General features: G+C 39.4%; 1 protein-coding gene across 4 annotated transcripts in view; it reads right to left on the minus strand.

Annotated features, from left to right (window-relative positions):
* Window positions 1-5,071: 5,071 nt before the first annotated feature.
* MGAT4A (alpha-1,3-mannosyl-glycoprotein 4-beta-N-acetylglucosaminyltransferase A) overlaps window positions 5,072-25,936 on the minus strand; it is a 90,491-nt gene continuing 69,626 nt past the window's right edge. For all 4 annotated transcript variants that reach the window (XM_064143546.1, XM_064143548.1, XM_064143547.1 and 1 more), the window contains exons 10-16: window positions 25,475-25,605; window positions 24,741-24,848; window positions 24,141-24,334; window positions 9,490-9,568; window positions 6,781-6,847; window positions 5,664-5,776; window positions 5,072-5,512 (exon numbers count right to left, since the gene is read on the minus strand). In XM_064143546.1, the coding sequence (XP_063999616.1) occupies window positions 5,486-5,512; window positions 5,664-5,776; window positions 6,781-6,847; window positions 9,490-9,568; window positions 24,141-24,334; window positions 24,741-24,848; window positions 25,475-25,605 (719 nt within the window). In that variant the 3' untranslated portion in view covers window positions 5,072-5,485. The remainder of the gene's footprint in view (window positions 5,513-5,663; window positions 5,777-6,780; window positions 6,848-9,489; window positions 9,569-24,140; window positions 24,335-24,740; window positions 24,849-25,474; window positions 25,606-25,936) is intronic.

The raw sequence follows: 25,936 nt of genomic DNA on the forward strand, positions 1-25,936 counted from the left end.
CTTGTTAGCAACTTTGTTCAAATACTTTTGCAGTACATTCCTAAAAACAAGTTACTTGTACAGCTGTAGCTTAAATTTAACTGCAACAAGTCTATTTAGCATAACTCTTACTGCAGATATTTTGCACATACTGGCATAAGCTCTACATTATGAGGGCTTCAAGTGACACCAAAAAGCAGTTTTATTGAATAATAATATTGGAACACCTTGCCTTGGGACTGTGTGAAAGTACAGATCTTTAATAGCGTTGCAATGGTTGAGCAACAATTGTCTCTAGATAGAGAACTGTCCCTTCCTTTGGGGAAGGAACTTGGGAACAGATTTATTTTAATGACTACTTCCAATAGATGTGGATGACTCTGGCACACAGAAGAAACAGTGATGAAAGGCACAATTAACATGACCCATATCAGGTTTCCAAATATAGCAGCAAGTTTTCAAACCCATTCCCTAGAAGTCCAGAGAGTATTACCATCTCCACCAGTGAGTGGCAGGTCTGTGAACATGGAAGGAAGTACAAGTTCAGTTTGGCTACACCGGTGGGCTTATGACAATGCCTGCAGCTGTAAAGTCCACAAGGCTGGAATATAAACTGACTGTTACAAACTATACCTTCTGGAAAATGAAGATGACAGCTTTCCAAAACAGTGCTCAGTATGAAGCATAAGCCCTGCAATTCAGTTGCCAAAACAATGCAAGAGTAAACTGGTTACAGTAAGACTTTATTTCAATACTAGAATTTGACCTCTAAGGAAAAACTATATTTATCTTAAAATACCAAATATGCTGGCAGTGCATCTTACAGTACTTTGTGTTTCAGCCACTGTTAAGGCTTGAAAAGAATCACCTTCCCCTTTTAACAAGGAAAACATAAACTCACTGGATCTGCAGAAGGCAAAGGATTCAAGTCAGGACCCACTCCCATCCCAGCTAACAGCACGAGCTCCTGTCCTGCAGGCAGCTGCAGCCTGTGCACACCTTTGCCCTAACACAAAGCCTAGCCCTCACTTCAGTTCAACAGTAAAAATACTTCATTTAGTGCCCTGTGGTACAATACCATTGAACTCAGTGAAGGACTCAGGGCCCCTGTACCTTCCCTTTAGAGATATCAGAGTTTGACCCCTTGAAAAAAGGCCTCATCATTCTCAAAATCAAGCTACTTCAAGTTCTAGCAGCTGTTTACAGCAGAAATCATCAAAACCCCTAAGAGACCACTATGGACAGAAAAGTGACACTCTCAAAGACTAACTCATCAGGTCTGTGCAGGGTGTATTTTTTGCATTGGCAATCTATGCTAGCCTGAAAACAGCAGGTTTTTTAGTAGCCTCTCAGCATTATGCTAGCAATTTAAAATCATTTTTACAAACAAGATTTTTTTTCCCCCTCTCCACTACAGTTCCTTGCTATAGCTCTTCCAGAATACATCCTTCCTAGTACAAATGAGCACAGAATCTAGGGTTAATTCAAGGGGACAGTGTTTAAAGAGATTTCTTTCCCCTGCCCAAGATCAAGGTAATATTTTTCAAGGTGGAAGAAAACTACAAATTACTACAATACTTCATCTGGAGCAAATATTTCCAACAAGGAACTGAGATTATTGAAATGATCATATACTTGGAGAAAAACTAAGAGAAAGCATTACAAAGTTGTTCAGTGTTGCCAAAGACTTAACCACACTCCAGTCCATTCGCACATGGGCAAAGTATAAATGGCTTTGCTCTAAACTGACTCAAGGTATTTATAAACTGCCTTTGAAACATCTAGACAAGCAGTGAAACAAGAGTCTAGTTCTTTCATTGGTCCATAAGTCATGTTGGAATTCTTCTAAGCCATCTTTCCTTTAAAAACAAATGCGTCTATCAGCACATATTAATGCAAATGCGTGGGATGGCTTGGAATGCCTGCAAAAGCACAAAACCTTATACAGTGCCTCAGAAACACTCTAATTAAAAAGTGCTAGCTTTCAATCACATCCTGTTCACATTATTTACAAAGTTTTCAGTAGGACTGCCCACTGAGTGAGCAAAGCAAGGTTATACTGACAGTCTTGCATTTCCTCGGTCCAGAGAAATCCTGATCAGCTCAGAAAAGCCAGTGCTCCTATCAGCCAGTTGGTTTGGCATCCTGTATAAGTAATTTTCCCAGAAAATGAAGGTTTCTGGTAATGCTTTTGGTGTCACAAGAGTTCTCTTTCTGAAACATTAACAACATCAGAAGGAGATAACAGGATCACAGGATAATGCAGTTAATTTTGAAACTTTCCTTTATTTGATTACCATAAGATACAGTGGCCTAGAGGGGATGTTTAAGGCCACAACAAAAATAACTTGAAGTTGAATAAATGTAGGAAAATACACCCCAAAATCATGTAACGGGTTGAAGATGCTGAGGAACACTTGTGATATGAGTGAGACATGTAAGAGACAACAGCCCCTCTGGAGGGGGCAGTCATAAAAAATGCCCAAGCTAACTAATCACGAGACAAACTGCTGAAGCGTTCTTATTTCTCTCTAAGTGTAGGAAGGACTCTTGCACCACTTCAGCTTGACTTGGGGACTGGAATTTAAAAGGCAGCCCAAGAGAGCTGTCTGCAGAAATAATTAGGAAGTATTTTATCTGCCGGTTCTATTTCTCAGCAAAATTTCCAAGCAAATTTGCAGCACTATCTTATTGCACCAGATCTGCATCTACCTGAATCTACAAAATGTAACTTGTATTAATGTGGCACATTTATTTGCAGAGCATATAAGCTCAGGAACATTTGAAATGTTGAGGCAGCCCAAAGTATTTCCAACTTCTGCTAGCAGAATGTAATAAAAATGCAACAATCTCAGAAAAAAAAAACCTTTTACCAAGCACTAGTTAATTTGGTGTCTTTGGTAAATTTCATCTTGACATTTCTGAAAACTAAATACACCTTTAATCCAATCAATGTGATAAGGGTTCCATATATTTTAGTACATTGGCAACGACTTACCCTGATGACCCTGAAACATCAGAAATGGTGATGCTTTGGAATAAGCACACAGCCTTCTTAGGTAAGTGGTAGCAGTAAACTTTTGAACTCATGGAAAAAGACGAAAGTCACTGTCAGCAAAAACGACCTTGTATTAAGAAAGTTCAATATCTAACATACTTCTGCAAGCTAAATTTTAATAAATAGCTACAGTCTAAATTACTTGCATCATTCATTCACAGGCACAGCTGAGAAGAAAACCCAAATACTTTCTTAGACCTCTGCTAGCTAATGTGATAAAGTCCTTGCATGGTAAGGGTTTGGTGTTGTGCCATTATACATATAATGAACTGAGCTGTGACACCACAATAGGCCAGATTCATGCAGAATTCTGAACCTATTCACCCATGTTCCTAAATCCAAGAATAAACTCCGTTTATGAGGCCAGTGCCTAGCTTATGCCTACACTCTCTAATGCAAGATGAGCTCTCCAAGTAACTTTATTTACTCTATCTGGTGTGATCAGAAAAAAAAATAACCAAGGCCTGGTAGTTCTCTTCAACTTACACCGATCAGTCTGAACAGAGGTCTTTTGTCTGCCTACAAAACCTGTCTTCCCTGTGTTCCCTGACATCACAGCTCAAACAAAATCACTGTGGTCTGAAGTAGTTACGCTCTTTAACCTGAATATTGCTGAACTGTCAAAGAATTTTTCAAAGCAGAAGGAAAGATGGGTTGACTTTACATTCCAGTGATGATAACTTGCAGTACTGGAGGGTCAGGTTTATGCTTCTGCTCCTTATAAGTCATGAAAAAGAGGCCAAATCAATTAGTTGAACTCGAATGTTGGAGATAGGAATACAAGATCCCTGCACTCTAGGTCAGGGACCCCACAACCAGTTTTATGCATCAGTGCTCAGACCGCAAAGGTGCTGAGGGTAACAGAGCAGGGTTCTTTCTGCAAGGAAAACTGGGCCATGTTTGAGACACCAGTTTCAGGTGGTTGGTTTACTGCACAAGCTAGTCCCCTGCTATGGTAGATGCCTCCCTCCAGTGTCAATCAGGCACTTCATTTCTATTGAGGACAGGAATTTCTGCGTCTTTGTCCTGACCATTTCTGACTGGTTAACTTAAATCTTCCCATCCCTGTGTCCTTACACAAAAGCACTTGAGCAGAACCCTTCAGAGCAGCAGCAGCGGCATCAGTACTGCAACAATGCTGCTCTGGATTTAATCCAAACCACTTTCTGTTACTGATCCAGAGTTTCTGACTCATTTATGATCACTGTTGTTTCCCTTGAAACTAAAAGGCAGGGTAGTAACCTGGGGCCAAATTAAAAGTTAGTGCAAGTTACTACACTAATCAATAGAGGAGTCAAACCTTTTTGTTGACCAATAGAACAAAATGAAAACAAACCATAACCACTCACTGTAATCTATCTAAAATAAATTCTACAGTAACAGAACTTTTTAAAAGTAGATCAAATGTAATTACTATGAAATCATTTGATAAAAGGTAGCCTCTATCACTCCAAAGCAAAACTGGAGAATGATTGTTTTTTGCAGTATGGAAAATGAATTTGTCCAGGCTACAAAGATTTTTAGAAAGAACTGTTTGGAATGTAAAAAATTCTTCTAAAATGCAATGGATTCAATCTAAGAATCACTGCAGATTTCGTATGTAATATGAAACAAGACATTTCAGCATGCTTTTTATGTGGCTACAAACTGTACACAGTGGAATTTATTAGCCCCAAAGAATAATGCCCTTCAGGACTCTGTTAATGCCTCCAAACATCGTTTGGCTTCTGTGTACAAAACTACATAATTTAGAAACTTATTCTGGTTTTGTTTTTGTTTTGTTTTAAACATGGCAGTACATTGAATTATGGTATTAATTTATGTTTGCATCTCCAAAGAAAAATGTAGAAAGATAACTTAAACTAGATAATTCATTAAAAAAAAACTGTATCAATTTAAAATTTTACTGCATAAAAATATGTACTTTGGAAATTATTTTAATAAATTAAATATCCCTAACATTTTTAATATATATCCCTGACAGTCTATAAAAGAGGGTTCCTATTATAGAAAATAAATGGAACTCCGAAAGTACCCCCTTCATAAAACATATTTAACAATAATTATATTTTTCTTCTTCTTCAAGGAATGTAACAATATGTACAACTTCTCTATTACTATACTATCAAAAGAGTACAGGTTGAGCACAGCAAGGTTCTGTAACCATAAGACGGTAAAGTCACCTTAAAGTGGAGAACAACTTGGGCCTCAGAAGAACGTTATCAGTGTGGAGCATCAGTTGCTGGATGGATCAGATAAGAAGGGGTAAATACAATCTTCTCATCTACAGTAGATTTCACAAGAGGTAGAGTTCGAGTGAAAATGAAGGAAATCTGGAATAAGGTGCATGCTCAGTACTTTGAATTTGTGACTTGCTACGGTTGTTATGATTTTATAGGAAAACTTTTCAAGGATTCTTCCTTTTTCCTCTAAAGCAGACTCCCATGATCAGTTTGTAATCTTTTTAATGTGAATCTGAAATAGAGAATCAGACAAAATAGTCATATTTTAGGGTACTGCTAAGAAGTAATGATTTTAGCCAAAATTTTGAGCTGCAGCACACTGACAAAATGAAAAAATCTTGCATTTCCCAACTTCATTTTTAAAAGGCTTTATCACCTCTCACCTCATTCAGAATTGCCCAAACTGCTGAATTTTGTATCACTGAAAGCCGGAATGATGCAATAGGGTTTAGGTTGGGATCAACTGTTCCTTCAGCTACACCATTTTCAAATTTCCCTGCAAAGGAAGCAAAAGTATATCCTCGATTACCTCTTACTCGACAAACTAAAGTACAAAACCTGTGCCCAAAAAGATTATCTGTAGTATCCGGATTCATCGGCAAAACCTGCTGCTGGTGGCTGTAAGGTTGACTGAAACAACAGACAGCTCACAAATTTTTCTAGCAGTTTCAGCTTCGCAGCAACAAACAAGAGGAGGCATATTGTCAGAGCACAACGATCTGAAGAGCACTCTTAAGAATTAAAAGCTCTGAGCTAAGGGTATGAGCACCTTGAGCTCCAGAAAGATTTTGGCACAGATTTTCAATTACTATCATGGAATTCATGAAGCCCCCATCTTAGGTGTTTTCAAGGACTAAGGACAAGGGATGTCCTTCATGCTTAATGTACTCCTGTTTAAAGGACCTTCAGTTATATTAGGATGAAGAATTTTAAAACTAAATTTGACTTTAAACATATACACTGCAATTCACTAAGACAAACCCAATTACTTTCATTGTTAACAGAGAAGCTCAGCCTATTTTCAGCAAGTAAATTCAATCAGTGCATAAAATCTCCCTTCCTCAACAGCCACTTGGCTATGGACATGCCTGTCTCATCCCAGGTCTTGAGAGCTGATTGTCTGTAGAGTGGGTTCAAATCCAGGCTGAGCAGAGAGCTCACACAGAAGCACATATGCAGTGCCAGGACAGAAGAACAGATATTATACAACCTGTAAACAGACCTTACACAACCTGTAAGTGCTTCCATGATAGTCTAGGTGATTGACCCTGATAGAAAAGCTCGATCTAGCCATACTACCAGTCATACCAGACCTCTGTTTAGTCTCAGAGACATCAGTCTCAGAGAAGAAATACCGGAAACAATATTTAGTAACACCTACAAGGTCACATAACCCAAAATGAATGATCCAAACGAAGTTTTATGTTTGCTTTTCTTTTAATTGAAACGTCCTAGCAGTTTCCATAAGAGCAATACACATTTGTTTCCACTGTGACGTACCTATCCTGAAGTAACCATCCTCTAAGCGTTTGTCTTTGGTTTCTTTGCTTAATACCAGTTCTTCATTCTAGAACAAAGCATAAAGGAGTGTGCTAGTTTGAAGCAGGCTAGAATGTTTTGGTGAGAGAAAGTAGATAATTGGCTATGAAAGGAAAACATGGTTGTGTCTGCTCTCTCACAGTTCCACTGAGAAGTATGGGAACAAGAAGCAAACATTAGATAACATTCTCCATTGTGTCTTCACTCTGCTTTTGTCTTCAGACTGAGTAACATCTCATTAACCTCGCTGCCACTAACCTTCCTTTCTTAACCTTTTGGCTGATCCTCTATTCTTTCTCAGGATTGGGATAAGGTTGAGAGGGGCAGGGGGGAGGTGCAGGGGTGGTTGAGAGCCCCTCCTGGGGACTCAGGTTTCTGGGAGGGGAGTTGTGTTTCTGTATTAATTTCCTTTGTATATTTCTGTATGTAACTGTATATACTGTAAATATCTGCTTGTATATTGTGCTGCTGTAAATAAATAGCTTCATTCATATTCCCAGAGCCCGTCTGAGTTAGCTGGGGCATTATAAAAGTGGGGGGGGGGGCAGGATAGAAGCCAAACCACCACAAGGAGATCATTTATTTTGATAAATGACTCTGCTAAGGAAAGATAAGTTTGTGTGCACTACTGTTATATGTTAAGCATCCACCTTTTCTAAGTAATTATGAACCAGCCTAGAACAGTTAACTACAACCTTACATAAGCAAACACACACAAGAAAAAAAAGAGTAAAAAAAAAAAGCAGCAGCAGTGTTCCAGGACTGAATAATATTTGCCATCAGAGTAGAAAAACAAAAGTATTAAAAGGGCTCCACGTAACCTCTATGCTAACTGCCCCTTGAACAGAAGACAAGGACATAATGGCATACACAAAAGCAAAGGCAGGGAGGGTCTTGCTTCCTTTTCCTGTAATTGAACCAGAAATTTCTCTCAAATGAAATTGACAGCTTACTTTTTGATGTAAGAATTTGGGTGAGATGAAAAGCCATCATATTAGGAAGGGAAGCATTACAATTACCACAGCCTCACTAAAAAGGGGTGGATACATTTCCTTAATAAGCACAGAAAAAAGATCGCAGACAAGAGCTTCAAAAATGGATGAAAAATTACAAGCAGAATCACATGATCCAATACTAAAAGTCATAGGAATCAATTAAAAAAGAAGATTGATAGAAGGAGATTAAATCCATTGAATTTTGTTTTTTATTATTCTTACCTTTAAAGACAGACAGGCTGCTGAAAAAGTGATGAGGTTTTTATTTTCAGGGTGTTTTTTGTGTGTGTTTGGGGGTTTGGGTTTGTAGGAGTTTGAGCTTTTTGAGTGTGTTGCTTGAGTCCCAGAAAAATCTAGTCAAGAGTCACTCTGTTTTCTAAGGGTTGTTTTCAGTTTTTCTGAATTCTGCTTAGGAAGGATCAAAGTACCTGAATGGACTTTCAGCTCTACTCAAGTTTATGGTGGAGATAGGTTTCCCTCAGGACAGTACCTATGATTCTGCAGCTGCTGTCTTCCTATTGCTGACATTTCCTGTTGACACCAATGGCCTAAGAATGGCCTAGATGTAGTACTTCCTGTCTGCCTTCCCACACATTGTGCCAACAGCAACAAGCTCAGCAGAATTACTCCCTTAAGAGATGCTTCAGTGTGAGGGGCCACAGCCAAATGTAACAGAGAAAAGAGAAGCTTAACACGCATTTTCTCTCACTATCTTGTGCTATCTTGGGCCTAGAGGAATTGAGGGCTGCCAGATCTTGAGAAGCAAAATTCCTGAAACTTGTAATATGCCACACATCACGTTGTACAATTCAAACCAAACTTCTTTTTAGAGGTGGGAGTGGTCAGACTTTCCTATGTTTCCTCATTCCCAGGAAGGCATACTGCAAGGATGGAGAAGTGAACTCTTCCATGGAAGTTTGGAGATTTTTCAAATAAGAGATTCAGCTAATTTTCACAGAAATTACAAGATACCTACACCAAGTGTATGGGAGAAGATAGAAGCACTTCGTTATTTCAACACTAAATAAAACAAAGTTGTCTGAAAACACATCTTAATCCTCTCAGACTTTGGTGATGTAAGTGTTGAAGAAAGAACCCCTACCATCTGGCTTCAAGCGAGAACATACTTTAGATAGTTTAGTGCCCTTGTGAGGTAAAAACTGGACTGACTTATGGAAAAAAACATTTTCCACATCTTTGATGGTTTGGATGCCTGTCAATTACTGAACCAAGACTCTTTTACTAAGTCTAATAAGTAAAATGACTTGACTCTCCCATTTTCCAAATATGCATAGGAGAGGAAAGATTGGTTTGTTGGGTTTTGTTTGAGTTTTTAGTTTGGTTGGTTTGTTTAAATAGCAGTTGTGAATTGGGAGAAAATGAGCTTTTCACCTCCAAATTACCAACGGCACTTGTAGCAGGCTACTCTGAATGAACATCTGAATAGTTACAATAGTTTTCTGAATGAATATCTGAATAGTTACAATAGTTTTCTGAATGAACATCTGAATAGTTACAGTAGTTATAATAGTGAATAGATCCAATTTAAAAAACAGGGAAAAGTTAGGAAAATAAACATTCATATCTCCCTCACTCTTTAAAAAAACAGTCCATAAAATCAGGAAGTTTTGCTTTTATCCTATAATGGAGAAGACTCAAAATAACAAATTTGTACCTGAAAAGGCAAAACTTCCACAGTTGTGTTTAGGAGTATGTCTCCTGGATGCTCTGGATTGCCACTGTGAAACAAGTACCTATAAATGAAAAGGGAAAAGTAAGTCCACATACATCAGTCAGAATTGTCTCAGTTACTATTTTTCGTGTTAGTAGTGACAGATGTTACAACAATAAAGAGTAACTTTTATAGTGGACCCAGGCGACAAGAAATGAAAGATAGTTTCACAGACTACCATAACTGACAGGGTTAAAGATTGACATTTTTTAAAGAGTAGTTGGGCAATGGTTTACTTTACAAGGCACTTTTTATATGCATTATACAAAATGACCAACACTTTAGTAGTCACTACTGCCTTAAACGCACTGGTATCACCACCAAAAGCAGGAACCCTGCCTTCCCTCAGCCTGCCCCTATCACTCCCTTCCTTGTACCCACAGGATGAACTCTGCAGATCTATTCATTCCAAGCAATTTCTGGAAATCTATCTAAGCCAGGCCAGATTTCCCCAAGACCAGCTCTCCACTCTGCTTCACTGCAAAGTCTAATTAATTACTATGCCTGAAACTCCCATACCTTATCCACACCCTTAGTGCTACCTGAATTCAAAGCACTACTTCAGAAATGGTTTGTGGGACTTTTGAAGCATATACATGTGTTTCTTATGCGCATACACAAACAGAGAAAGACTTTCTTTTTCAGCTATACAACGTCCCCATCACCATCATTCAGTTGTGGATTTAATGAGATTTTCCCACAAAAAAAAAAAGAAAGAGTAATTATGATTAAAACAGCATCAAAGCCATCCCTACATGTGTTCAAATTCTAGCTTCTCACTCTCAATCAGCTTATACAGTACTACACATTTGTAGATACCATTACAAAAGACACAGGTTTTTTCTTTATGCAAGTTTCCTACCCTTTTGACTGCGTATTATATAAACAAGTAGGAATAATTTTTACCACTAGGTGGAGTATCAATGCTTGCAAAATAGTTCACCACCCTTTTTTTGTAGTGGCCTACTGAGTTTATCCAGATTACTGTCAAAAACTACCTGGATATCACACCTCCTCAGATGCCACTTTTAACAAGCCAATGTTGTTTTTAAAAAGTTTAAATGAATATGTAAAAGTCTTATCAATACATTTCAAATCTTTTTTCAAGTGGAACTTAGAGACAGTAAGTACCATCTTCAACAGTAAATACATCACCAGCCAGGAACAAAATCAGTTTGGAAATTACCACTTGATTAAAATTACAAACATTAGCTCTATTTGCAATTTATTAAGATATAAATGGAGATGCAAATTTCCAGTTTGTCTTTATCTAGTATGTCTGAAACTTGGTAAGTACTTGCTATTAATCCATACTCCACAGCTTTGAAGCAAGTACAAGAAAACAGAGCTCTCTGACTCTGACTTAGAAATGTCTGTGATGCCAATATAGCTCAAGTGATTTTTAACAATACACATAGTTACATAAGAAAGGTGCACTGCTTTCCATTGCACTGCTCTTAGTGGAACTGCTACCTGAAGGGTGGTTGTGGCCAGGAGGAGGTTGCTCTCTTCTCTCAGGTGGACAGCACCAGAATGAGAGGACACAGCCTCAGGCTGCGCCAGGGGAAATTTAGGCTGAAGGTGAGGAGAAAGTTCTTCACTGAGAGAGTCATTGGACACTGGAATGGGCTGCCCGGGGAGGTGGTGGAGTCTCCGTCCCTGGGGCTGTTCAAGGCAAGATTGGACGTGGCACTTGGTGCCATGGTCTAGCCTTGAGCTCTGTGGTAAAGGGTTGGACTTGATGATCTGTGAGGTCTCTTCCAACCCTGATGATACTGTGATACTGTGAAATACTGTGTGACTGAACTGCAACACAAACCTGGGTTCGTTAAGCTTCTGCACAGTGTATGATCCCAGAAAAACAATTTCCCTGCTACAGTGTTAAAGTTAGCCAGTTCTGAAGCACAGAGGCTACCTAAACCATTTGCACTTCCTCCAAGAAAAATCTTGTGATTTTTTCTTTTTCTAAACGTTAGTGAGATCCAAACCCCCCCAGAGACTTAATTGCCTTTTCTAGGAAGATGTCCTTATTGTATGTTTTAATAGGCAAAACTCTTGGCAAAGCTGACCAGAAGACTGAAGTATATTCTGCTGTCTTCTGACCCAACAGATGTAACTTGCTATCCTTTAGTCTGTCAGACAACCTAATCATTAATGGTATTTTTTTCTCTTGAATACACTGAAAATTCTAAGAACATATTTGAAAAAGCAACTGATCAAGCACTTGCATCTAAGATCGTGCTGCCTGCAAAGGCTTCAACCAAACCACAGATGTCTGCTTTTCCTACTTCACAGACCTTATTTCTGAGAAGACACATCTAAAAAACCACAAAGAAACTCCTCCTGATCTGTGATGCTGAGCTCTCAATGAATAACAACAGTCTGGTGACGGGCAGTGAAGTGATCCTGTTGGGATGTTTTTTTCTGCTTGGGGTTTTAGTCTTTGTGGGATTTTATGGTGTTTATTTTTCGGAGGGTTTGGGGGGTTTTGATGGTTTTTGAGGAGTTTGGTTGGTTTGGGGGTTTTGGTTTGGGTTTGGGGGGGGTTGGAGGTTTTTGTTTTGTTATGTTTGGGGGTGGGTTGTGTCTTTTGGTAGGGTTTCTTTGAGGTTGGGTTGATTGAGGGTTTTTTATTATTGTTTGGCTGGGGTGTTGTTTTTTGGGGGGGGGAGGCGGTGGTATTTATGTATGTTGTTTGTTTGCCATTTCTCTTACTGCTCTACCAACTTTGGAAACTGAAGAGCAGTTTCCTCCTCCCAACAGTAACTGCACCACTACTGCGCTGCTCTCAAAAGTTGGCACAATGACAAAACAATTTACAGAATTCATAAAATTTGATTTCCATATAATCAAACCCACCTTTTTTTTAAACTGTTTTCTGTAACTCTCTGCCTGCTCATATGCACACACATATACACCATATGCACATGCCACATCTCATTCAGAATGATTTTTATATTCCAGCCTTTCTTGAACGCTTGACAGCTAACACCTACTTAGCTGAAGTTAAACAGATTACAAATAGAACTATGAATACATAGAAGCATTTATCAATTTCTTGCTTAGAAGTTCACAAATTTTAAAAAAAGAGTAATTAAAGTTTAATTTCCAAACAAACAGACATTCTACAGGTGCCAGAAGAAGTGCCATTCACTTCATTCGTAAAACTTGCCCTCCCTGAGATATTGATCAGCCACAGTTTTCAGACTACAGAAGGTTTTTTTCTGGACATGAAGACTGAAACACATCAAAGTAGTTGTGGTTTTGGTTAAGTTATTCTGACATCTGCCCTGGGTCCATGTAAACTCTAATATGCCTTTCCTCCCCCTCCTTAGTTAACTAATATTTTTCTTCAGAAGGAATGACAATGTTGTTTACCTGCTGCTTTAAACATAACACATTTCAAACTGGATTTCTGAAAAACAACTACTAAACACAGTAACCTCAAACAAACACAAATTCATTTGATGTTAAAAGAGAAAAGAAAACCCACACCACTACTATTGCCTTAAGAAATACTACTTCACAGCTTTATAACAAAATACAAACATGGACACATTTGGACTTTCTTGATGGAAGTCATCAGAGAAAAGTATCTCTGACTTACAAGCAGTAAATTAGCTATTAATGTACGTGAACCTGAGAGGATCTTTTTTCTCTGGCAGTATATTTTTGAAGATGCACAGGTCAAAGATAATTAACTAGCTGCTGCAGATATTTGAAACGAGAAACAACACCCTCCATGCTAGAAGTTATGACACATATGAACCAATCTGCATACATGGCTTAGACAGATTCACTCTGATATGGGTCAAGAACTGGCTGGATGGCGGAGCCCAGAGAGTGGTGGTGAATGGTGCCACATGCAGTTGGCAGCTGTCACTAGTGGGGTTCCCCAAGGATCAGTACTGGGCCCAGTCCTGTTCAATATCTTTATTGATGATCTGGACGAGGGGATTGAGTCCAGCATCAGTAAGTTTGCAGATGACACCAAGCTAGGAGCAGGTGTTGATCTGTTGGAAGGTAGGAGAGCCCTGCAGAGGGACCTGGACAGGCTGGATGGGTGGGCAGAGGCCAGTGGGATGAGATTTAACAAGGCCAAGTGCAGGGTTCTGCACTTTGGCCACAATAACCCCAAGCAGCACTACAGGCTGGGGACAGAGTGGCTGGAGATCAGCCAGGAGGAAAGGGACCTGGGGGTACTGATAGATAGTAGGCTGAAGATGAGCCAGCAGTGTGCCCAGGTGGCCAAGAGAGCCAATGGCATACTGGCCTGCATCAGGAACAGTGTGGCCAGTAGGACAAGGGAGGTTATTCTGCCCCTGTACTCAGCGCTGGTCAGGCCACACCTTGAGTCCTGTGTCCAGTTCTAGGCCCCTCAATTCAAGAGAGATGTTGAGGCGCTGGAAGGTGTCCAGAGAAGGGCAACAAAGCTGGTGAGGGGCCTGGAGCACAAACCCTATGAGGAGAGTCTGAGGGAGCTGGGGTTGTTTAGCCTGGAGAAGAGGAGGCTCAGGGGTGACCTCATTGCTGTCTACAACTACCTAAAGGGAGGTTGTAGCCAGGTAGGGGTTGACCTCTTCTCCCAGGTAACCAGCAATAGAACAAGGGGACACAGTCTCAAGTTGTGCCAGGGTAGGTCTAGGCTGGATGTTAGGAGCAAGTTCTTGACAGAGAGAGTGATTGGCATTGGAATGGGCTGCCCAGGGAGGTGGTGGAGGCACCACCCCTGGAGGTGCTCAAGAAAAGCCTGGATGAGGCACTTAGTGCCATGGTCTAGTTGACTGGCTAGGGCTGGGGGATAGGTTGGACTGGATGATCTTGGAGGTCTCTTCCAACCTGGTTGATTCTATGATTCTATGTATTTATCTGGTACAGTACTTTAGAAGACTACACTCAGATTCAGAGCTACCATAGCACTGAGCACCTGGAAAAAGTCTTATCTTTTGTAACATTCCTCCAAAAGGAGGAGTGTATAATCTGTGCTGTTTGCTTTAATATTCTTCCTTGAACAGATAAACCTCTCCATCTTGCAGCGCTAATCCATGGCCTGTACTTTAAACAAAACACTTCTTAATCCAAACTACACACACCTTTTAACTACCCATCTCCTATTTTGCTTATGAAGGGCATGCATCTCTCTGCTTTCACTTGTACTAAACCATATTTAGGCCCAGAAAACTGTTTCTCTATTATCTACTTTGTTTTGGTTTAGGCATTTAAAAATCTGGTTTACTATCTTTCATATTTTAAAGTGCCAATGACTTTGTTATGTATCAAAAATACTCTTCTAGGCTTTTTCTACTTTTTGTTAAGTAACCAAAAGTCAGAACAGAACAAGTAAAAACATTTCCAGGAAATTATGACACCTTTATAAAAGGAAATACACAAAAAACTCTTTTAAAAGCACAATTTACATCCACTGTCAATATATTTGGAGCTTGTTTTTAAGGAAACAAAAGACTTCTCTCATTTGATGCTAAACAGAAATATTGTAAGATTCTATTTATGAATGCAGGTCTTTGTGCTCTGTAACCATCAGGAATCAAATAATTTTCTCTATATATCCTCCTGTTGTTTCTTTTATAGTAATCTGATATATTTTAGTACATCCCATTTTCAGAAAAGAACAAGAGGTAGGAAGACAAAGAGGAAATGTTTCCTTCCACATTTGAGCAAATTATGCATAGCAACATGCAACGTAACAGTTTTGAATTCTGCACAACATGAATTTCTACAAAAGCAACATTCACTCAGCGTTTTTTTCACCTCTCTAGACATGCCATTGTCATGTCACTATTCACTGATTCCACCCAGTATTTTTGATCACTGGATGCAAATATGGTAAAAGAAACACCAGCTATCTCCTCTCTGTCATTTTCCCAGAATCCTCACTAGGAAATGCTATTTTACTGTCACTGGAAATCAGTATTAACCATGCATTACTTCCTTATGGAAAATACAAACCCAAAATTCATACTTTCTTCTGCCTCTGTCAAGCTGAGATTCTCCTCCCATCTCCTATCCTTTCAACACACAACTAAAATTATTTTTTCTCACACCAGTTTAAAGTCAATCCCAATATTTTACGAGCTTACCCATCCCATTTCTAAACTTTTTTAAACTGGGCAGTATGTGTAGAAGGCATTTAGCTGGGTAAGTAAATCGCAGTCCCAGATTAACTCACAGTATCACAGTATCATCAGGGTTGGAAGAGACCTCACAGATCATCAAGTCCAACTCTTTACCACAGAGCTCAAGGCTACACCATGGCACCAAGTGCCACGTCCAACCTTGCCTTGAACAGCTCCAGGGACGGCGACTCCACCACCTCCCCGGGCAGCCCATTCCAGTGTCCAATGACTCTCTCAGTGAAGAACTTTCTCCTCACCTCCAGCCTAAATTTCCCCTGGAGCAGCCTGAGGCTGTGTCCTCTTGTTCTGGTGCTGGCCACCTGAGAGAAGAGAGCAACCTCCTCCTGGCCACAACCACCCCTCAGGTAGTTGTAGACAGCAATAAGGTCACCCCTGAGCCTCCTCTTCTCCAGGCTAAACAATCCCAGCTCCCTCAGCCTCTCCTCGTAGGGCTGTGCTCAAGGCCTCTCACCAGCCTCGTTGCCCTTCTCTGGCCTTCTGTTTCCCAACTAGGACTATGAGACCAGCTTTATAAACTTGCACTGTCCTCTCAGGGGTATACCAACACTGTACAAGAACAGTTTGGCACTGAGTTAATTTTAATTATTCTTATTTTTTCCTTTTGGAGATGGTTTGGGGGTTTTGATGTTTAGTTGGGTTTTTTTGGTTGGTTGTTTTTTTTAAGGGAGGGGCTGTTCTCTGTCCTGAGATCTCTTCTCTTTAAGGAATTTACTAATTTTCCACCACATTAGTATTAGTTAAATGGTTATTAAGTTCTTTTGCAAGGTTACTTCTGCTGAAGTTTTAAGCCAGATACAGAAAGTATTTGGGGGTTTGGTTTGTGGGTGTTTTTTGTTCATTTGGTTGTTTTTTTAATATATGTGTGTGTCTATGTCTGCACACTAAATTGTTTACTTTATTTTTCTCCCCATAAAATTGTCCAGAAGCACAGACTAGTAACTCCATTCAGTTTTCTTAAACACAGGCATTTGACACTATTTGAGATGGACTTGGATGTGAGAACTTATCACAGGCAGGCAAGATGCAATTATGACATCTCAGAGATTCAAACCCTTCTGGAAAGAGGGTGAATTATTTTAGGGTATCTCAAGTGGTATGACACATCTGGCGTTTAGACACCAGCATAAAGCCTCCAAGATTTCTGACTAAGAACCATAAATCCAGGAACACAGCCAAATACACAAATCTTGAATATTAGTGCCATTAAGGAGGAAGCAGCATGTCCTTGGCTCAGGAAGGAGTCTCTTCTGTCTGTGATCCATACTTTGGGATTTTTTCCCTTTTTATATGAAGTTCATGCCTTATTGTGATGGGCAGAATTCCACACACAGAGTAAACCACATTGGTGGCTGGGAGCCTGCTTGCCAAATCCCCACTGTCAGTGCATCCATTTGAGGATGTTCTACTCATTAGTACAGAACCATATGTAGACACAGAAACTGAAGTCCCCAGATTCTCTTTTTCACAGACACTAAAAAATATTATCCCACCCAAAAAATATTCACCAACACCAAAACATTTAAAATATTTTTTCAAATACTTCTACTGACACTGCTATGAAAACTTAATTTTATTAAGATGTTGTTAAACCTTAATAACCTCCATCTTTAGCAGCAGAACATAGAGTATTTCTAAACCATACTCTGTGCATGTATGTGGTTCTTCAGCTAAAATTGCCCAAGAAAGGTTGCACTGCATTGCACTGAAAGAGGTTTCTATGCTGAACAGTGATTCTGAACAAAGAACCCAACCAAGTGGCAAATTCCCGCTGTACTGAGCCAAAACCCCAACAGTTTTGCAGTTCCTTAGCTTTTAAGTGGTTGCTACTGCAAAAGCAAATGATGAAAAAGTTTCATCTCACTGCCAATTTTGGAAAGCTGTTAAGAAGTCTTTCTATTTTACCCCTTGGTAATGCATTTGGTCTTATAACCCTCTACCTACATGAGGACATGCATAATCCTTTACCTTTTAGATACATACATTGCCAAATACTATGAAACCTTTATTTTTTTTGAGGGGTGGGGTAGGTTTGTTATAGTTTTTTTAAAAAATAAATCTTTTAAAGTTTTCAGTGATAGAGAACTTGTTTTAAAAGCTACATTTGTTTTCCTTCACAAAGAAGTGGCAGCAATAACAGGCAAGCAACTGCACTTTTTATTCAAGTATTTTCCAGCAGTGTCACAGTCATTTCAAAGCAGGCAAAATAATGTATATGTATCAGGAGCCCAAGTAGATACTCTTCCCATTCAATACACTGATTTTCTATCTTAAATAGTCAAATATATATGTCTTGTATTAGTGGGAATTGTGTGTTGTGTGAAGACACCAAGGGAAACACAGATGAGGTTAACATCCCGCGTTCCCTGGGGTTCCAGGTCAACAATATGGAAAATTAGATGATTAGTCTCAAATACTGCACACCTAAGCCAATGTCAGAACACAGAGTAGTAAGTGTAACATGCAAGCTGGTTTGTCAAAGGACTAAGATTTCAGTTTAAAGCTGAAATTCCAGTTGGCAAGTTTTATCTTATAAAAGACAGTTATTAATAATCAACGTCACGTTAGGATAACTACCCAGAAACTTGATAAAAGAATACAACTACAGGGCAACTAGAGAGTTAAAAGTAGTGCTAGGGTTAAAGAAAGAAGAAAAAAGAGAAACAGAACAAAAAACCCTCCTACCCACTCCCCAAACAAACTCTGCTAACCCTTTTGAAAAGTCTCAAAGTACCACAACCAAACAGTCACATACATGAAAGGATGAACTTCATATTTAGAGAATATAAATCAGATTTAGATTGGAGTTTGGATTTTGGTGCATTTTTTTGTTTGTTTGGCTGGTTGTTTGCTTGCTTTTTCTTTCCCACAGTATAAAAGACATCCTTGTCTCTTTCTCCAGATTTCTGGTTGATTGGTTGGTTAGCTTTTTGTTTTGTTTTAGTAACGATCAGCATTTCAAAACAACTTATACCAAAACAAGTCTGAAGCCCTGCTTACAAAAATCCGTTCTAACTCCTACTGCAGAAAAGCTGATAAGTGTAAACAGTCTAATTAGAACAACCACACAAGTGGTTAGGCACTTCCAAGGGATTCTTCAACTTAACAAGTGCACACACTCTTTGAAAACATGTCTGAATTGTGTCAGTCACACCTATAGTGAGGACTCTGACACACAGGCAGTCAAGAAAGAGATGGTTGTGATTATTATGGACATCAGCATCACTTAAGTGCTGCAATGGAGTGTCTCTCTGGGATGTGCTTTGGGTTTATTTTTTAAAGCAGGATCACATTCAAAATTTATTACTTCTGTTAAAGACCCACTACTTATCCACCAATATTTCAGAGCTTCCTGCATTTAAAAAGTCATCAAACAAAGCAAAGTCTAAAGTCAAAAGCTCCTCACAAAGAGCTGCTCAGGTATTATATCCAATCAACCAGACCATGGCACCAAGTGCCTCATCCAGTCTTATTTTGAACAACTCCAGTTGACTCCACCACCAGTGACTCCAACACCTCCCTGGGCAGCCCATTCCAATGCCAATCACTCTCTCTGGGAAGAACTTCCTCCTAAAATCAAGCCTATGCCACCCCGAGCACAAATTAAGACTGTGTTCCCATGTTCTGTTGCTGGTTGCCTGAGAGAAGAGACCAACTCCCACCTGGCTACAGCCTCCCTTCAGGTAGTTGTAGACAGCAATGAGGTCACCCCTGAGCCTCCTCTTCTCCAGGCTAAATAACCTCAGCTCCCTCAGTCTCTCCTCATAGGGTTTGTGTTCCAGGCCCCTCAACAGCTTCATCGCCCTTCTCTAGACACGTTCCAGTACCTCAACATCTGTCTTGAATTGAGAAGCCCAGAACTGGACTCAAGGTGTGGCCCGACCAGTGTTGAGTACAGGGGAAGAATAACCTCCCTTGTCCTACTGGCCACTGTTCCTAATACAGACCAGGATGCCATTGGCTCTCTTGGCCACCTGGGCACACTGCTGGCTCATCTTCAGCTTACTATCTACCAGTACCCCCAGGTCTCTTTCTTCCTGGCTGTTTTCCAGCCACTCAGTCCCCAGTCTCTAGCACTGCTTGGGGTTATTGTGGCCAAAGTGTAGAACCCTGCACTTAGCCTTATTAAATCTCATCCCATTGGCCTCTGCCTACCCATCCAGCCTGTCCAGGTCCCTCCGCAGGGCTCTCCTACCTTCCAACAGATCAACACCTGCTCCGAGCTTGGTGTCATCTGCAAACTTACTGATGCTGGGCTCAATCCCCTCATCCAGATCATCAATAAAGATATTGAACAGGATCACAGTGTCACACAGTATCACAGTATTATCAGGGTTGGAAGAGACCTCACAGATCATCAAGTCCAACCCTTTACCACAGAGCTCGAGGCTAGACCATGGCACCAAGTGCCACGTCCAATCTTGCCTTGAACAGCTCCAGGGACGGCGACTCCACCACCTCCCTGGGCAGTCCACCACTGATCCCTGGGGGACACCACTAGGGCACCACCACTGGATGTGGCACCATTCACCACTACTCTCTGGGCCCAGCCTTCCAGCCAGTTCTTGACCCATATCAGAGTGAATCTGTCCAAGCCATGCGCTGCCAGCTTTGCTAGGAGCTTGTTGTGGCAGACAGTGTCAAAGGCTTTGCTCAAGTCCAGATAGACTATATCCACAGCTTTCCCCACATTCACCTTACTAACATCTCTGAATAAATATAGTAACTAGTAAAGAAAATAAGTTATCCTGGATAAGTTACTTACAGTGAGGAAAATTAATTTACATTCAATACTAGCATTAAGTATTAATCAGCTTTACTTCATAAGGTAACTCTGAAATGTAACTGTCAGTTTCAATTATTGTGTACTTGCATCAATAGCGTACATCCCAAAACAGTTAAGTGGATTTCAACCATTATATAACAATCTAAAGGAACAGAAATTCAGTATTTTTTAGCTTTACAATGTAGGCTATTTTAAGCATTTAGGGAACATTTGAAAACTAGAGGCATGGATCTTAAAAAAAAAAATGTACATATCTTCTGGCAAAAATAGCAAGATCGTAGCTTGCTAATGAGGGACTGCAAGTTTTGTGGCTGCAGATCTCTTGAAAAAAAGAAACAAAGCCTGAAAGGCTCAGTACAGGAGCTGTTACTAAAATGAGGATTATACTATTTCAATTTATACATCCCTGCTCTCCAGGTGTGGTTTAGAACAAGGACCATCTATTTGATTGTTAGATATTCAGCAGGGATTTGCTGACCAAGCCTCACACAAAATAGCTGCAAATGTTACGTTCCGCTCAGTAAACTGAGCTCAGTGCTCACTTTAAACTACTAAGACATCCCAGCCAGTGGTACCCCTGACAGTATTCTTAGATCTCAGAAATGAAATATATAAAGACTTCATGAAAGTTAAGGACTGAACTGCTACACTCAGCAGAACATTTAAATTCAGTTTGGCAAAATGTCTGGCATGGAAAAACAAGCTATAGGAACAAGTTCATGCTCTGTCACAGTGTAACAAGCCTGCCATTCATTCCATCAGAGCTGTGGTTGGTATTTCCATTTAAAAGCTTGTTTATTTTATCATGGGAGTTACTAAGCAGGCGCACCTCAAACTGATTTGGCAGACAAAATTTTCTGTGAATTCCAAGAGCTTTTCTACTACTTAAATCTGCAGTATACCTTCACAAACACAAGATGGGTCTCAAAAGCGTATTTTCTACTCTTTATTCCCACAATCAGATCTCTCTCTACACCAACTTTCTTCATAATCAGACCATTTTCCCCTTTTTTGTTACAACACACAAGTCAGTTTTATTTTTCACTGCCTCAGCATGCATTCTTGAAACATCAGAAAACTTCATTACTCCACTTGACCTTCACGTATCAAAATCTGCTGCTGCTGCTGAAGCAGACAAAAACAAGCCCCCAACAATTTGAAATTACATCTGTAGCTCTAATTAGCCACGAACTTGAGAAAGATGAAATGCTGCATTTAGAGCATGCAGTAGAGGACAAAAATTCCTCTATTGGCAATAGAAGCTAAAATCATAATAAACTTTGAAATGGCTTACAATGACAGCTCCAACAATGTTAAATTTAAGTCTGAATAGACAGCATCTTTCTAACTGGTGGACTTCTTTTGAGGATGCAAGAATAGAAGGTGTTCCCTTTCTTCTAAAGCTAAAAAGCATTTCTTTGATAAATAGAAATTGAAAAAGATAAATTAAGAAGTCATTCTCTATTGCTGGGACTCCTCTTAACACAACAAACAGACTCAACTAGCTTAGGCATAGCTACAGTTTTCCAGAGTATAATAGCAAACACTATTTTCCCACCTTTTGCACAGATAATTACTACTTACTCATCCCTCTAATTCCCTCATCGTTAAGGTTACACTCAATAAAAAATTTTAAAGTATTTTCTTCAGACTTGTGTATGTCATTTTTAAAATAACAGTGATAAACTTGCTAGCAACGTGTGCTAGTTTGACGCTAGCTAGAATGTTTTGGTGAGAAGAACTAGATTACAGGCTGTGTAAGGAAAACAATGGTGATGACTACTTCCCTCATAGGCTTGCTGAGATATATAAGAAATAAAAACATAGATAACCATTTCTCTTCTGCTACTGGCGAGCTCCGAGCTGGATCTCACTCTCTAACCTCACCCTCTATTTTCTTTTCTAATCCACTTTGCTTCCTAATCCCCCTGGCCAAACCTCTATTCTTCCTTGGGACTGGGGTAAGGTTGAGAGGGGTAGGGGGAAGGTGAAGGGGCAGTTGAGAACCCCTTCTGGGGCCTCAGGTTTCTGGGAGGGGAGTTGTGTTTCTGTATTATCTTTTACCTTGTATATTTCTGTCTATAACTGTGTATACTGTAAATATCTGCTTGTATACTGTGCTCGTTGTAAATATAAGCTTCATTCATATTTCCAGAGCCAGATGAGTCTAGCCTGGGTGATTTCCAAAGTGTGGGGGGTTGGGGAACACCCAAACCATCACACAATAACTTCCAAAATTACCACTGTGCATTGGACTCATCCTAATCCATTTGCTATTTAGTTACTCCATTCATAATGTAGATGCATATATTATTAAACAAACAACAACAACAAACCCTCAAACACACAAATCAGACAACACCTGCTTTATAATTTTGAGAAGGAAAATGTTATCAAATAGAAATCAATGGATTCTCATGTCTGTGTTGAAAAAATACATATTTTTTAAACTTTTGGCATGGGATTAATAAATAACCCTGCCTTTAATCCAAGGAGGTGTAGCAGTCACATTCCTCAACACACGCATCTTGTAAAGCTAACCAGGAAGGTCTTTTAATGCATAGCAATCAACCGTAAGAGTCATCTGACATCTCGAATGACAAACTTGAGTTTCATAGGTCAGACTAGTTTGAAACAACATGGTAACAAGGAAACTACTGATCCTCAGTGTTATACTATGCCAAGGTGAAGCCTTTGATTACGTACCAAGGCACAGAAGCTGACTGGATTCAGTATCAGACTGCAAAAAGGGCTGCTTCACAAGAAAACCTCCCAGCCAAATCAATCCAAAGAATTTTTTCTACCACACTACAGGTACTAGCCTCAAAACAACAGGAGGTACGTGAAGAAAAGGAATCCAGTAGCATAGCAACATTTAAGCAGACGCTAAATAAACTATGTTACAAGTAACGAAATCACAGAACATTAGCAGTTAGCAGGACCTCGAAAGACCTTCCAGACCAACCCCCTGCCAGAGCAGGATCGTCTAGGGTAGGTCACACAGGAACATATCCAGACAGGTTTTGAATGTCTCCAAAAAAAGGAGATATTCTCTCTGTTGACAAGACAGTAAAAAGCAGCAAATGAGTCTCCACAGAACAAAATGATGACTACACTCTAAAGTTCAAACTTGCTTTTCCTTTTTTAATTTGACTAGTAGCTAAAAAGAAGTTCTTAAGTCCTCTAACAAATCATGGATATCTGTTGTCTGTCTTTTTGTTGTTAAAATTTAAGTGGTTTTTTTTAAATAGGTCAACTTATAATCTTAGTACAGTGACTTCTTCAAGCCCTAAAGCTACATCTAAAAAACAATACCCCATAGAGTTTCCAGCTTTCAGGTCCAAGGATGCTGTGATGTACCTCAGCAAGATTTGTGATTTGGACAATCTAGGGACAAAGGCTGCAGGGCACAATATACTGTACCACATACCATGCTGTACAATTGCTCTGTAATTAGAAGCAGACCTACCAAATACAATCACATTGGCTTCTTTTAAGTTCTCTTATGAACTGCCTGAGAAGTACTGGTTTTGAATTGCACTTAACACAGAAGTTCTAGATTGAATTAAAATAAATAAAAAGAGCAAGAAAAAAATGACAGCAGTCTTGGAGAACAGGCAGCTATAGATATGAAACAAAGATAAATAATTACTAACCTTTCTACATTGACTGGCTTGTCAAATTTAAACAGAATATAATCGCCAGCAACTGGTGTAACAGCCCAGAAAAAGTCTTCTCCTACGTAGGTCTTTTCTAGTGTATGCCCCTGGTAGACTTTTAAAGAGGTCGAAACCTCTGCAGGTGGATTCACATGGATTTTATGTAGCAGTGGTTTCAGGAAGTCTTTATCCTAATTGAAAGACAGACAAACATCATGCTGGTCAGTTAGCCTCGTTTATTATGTTCTTTTCCCAAGTGGTTACACTTAAAACAAACATTTGCATAAAACTTAAAATGAATGCAGTACTATTTTTTAATTGTATCATATCTTGCACTAATTAACAAGATGAACATGCTGTTCAATTAAAAAACTTAGAAAAAGTATTCCCTAGTAAAATTCCACAAAAATAAGGTGACATGAATACTTCTTATACTTGATAGTGACCAATTTAAACCAGATTTAATTCCAACTAGAGTAACATGAAACATGCTTGAAAACACCAAGACAAGGAAAAAATAAGTATTTTCTCAAGTGCTACACTGTTTTTCATTTAATCAGCCTGCTTTGGAATAGAAGGAAAATTTTAGCTACTAACTGTGAGTTTCTGGATCTTCCCTGCTAGAGAGGAGTGGAGGCCAACATGCTGGAAAAGAGATGGCCGGAAGCGTATCCGTAGGTTAGATTTCTGTCGATCACAATGTTTCTGAAATAGAGGAGGGGAGTTAAAACATAAAAGTCACATTAGTAAAACCAACTCAAGGCTGCTGAATTTTTACTGCTAGTAGGTGATGTCACATGAACCAAAAAGACTCAATAAGAACCCAGAACTGTTGTTTACCCAGTTGTTCTGGTCTTCATTCCAGAAATCTACCAAGGCTGCTGTGCAAATACAACACTGTTCAATGTTTTTGCACAGAACCTATTAACTCAATCTTTCAGCAATGATGTTACTTGAGAAACGAATAAAATAAATCCAAACTTTATTCCCCATTCAGAACCTTCTCTGTAACTGAGGTCCAAGCAGTCCTACTCTGCTGATCCTCACTAGGCATCACGTGAATGAGTATATTTATTCTGTTACATACAGAAACTTAAATAGATTTTGCTTTTCATTCTACCACATCCATATCCAAAGTCTGAAACAATAACAGTTATAATGCCTCTGAGAACTGTCTCTCAAAAGTTCCTTTTGAGATTAAAATCTTTGTAGGAAGACTCTTTCAACATATACAGCAACTAGAATGCACAGCATGCTAGCCTCAAGCTCTCCAAAGCCAACTCGTTTACAGCAGAAACGTTTTAGAAGTTTTATAATAAAAATGAACTTACAGCATCTTTCTCAGGGTTACACACTTTCACCCAGAGGATATGGTCCAGAAGCCAATCAATAGGTTTCTCCTTATAAAACATAAATATGAACTCTACAATAAGAGTGATATCTGGAGACTGGAACATTTTACCTGTGATGACATTAAGAATAGCTGGAATTATTTGAGATTAAAAATAACATTGTCCTTTAAAAACAATAAAACAACAGATTACAAATTCGTGCCAAGACAGAAAATGTTAGCAACAGCCAACTTAAAATCCCCATGTTATTAAAACCTTTCAGCTTTGCAAAAGTAAATATAACAACCATTCAAACTGTTTGTTGTAATGTTTCTTTGGTGCTGACAAAACATTCAACGGATACTATAACACAAACTCCTAAGAACAGCAATTGTCAGTCTGCAAAAAAAGAGAGTTACAGTTTCATGTCTGTTTTTCCTCCTTGTCAGCTTCAAGCACCTG

This window comes from Pogoniulus pusillus, chromosome 5, assembly GCF_015220805.1.
Source record: "Pogoniulus pusillus isolate bPogPus1 chromosome 5, bPogPus1.pri, whole genome shotgun sequence".
Classification (NCBI taxonomy): Eukaryota; Metazoa; Chordata; class Aves; order Piciformes; family Lybiidae; genus Pogoniulus; species Pogoniulus pusillus.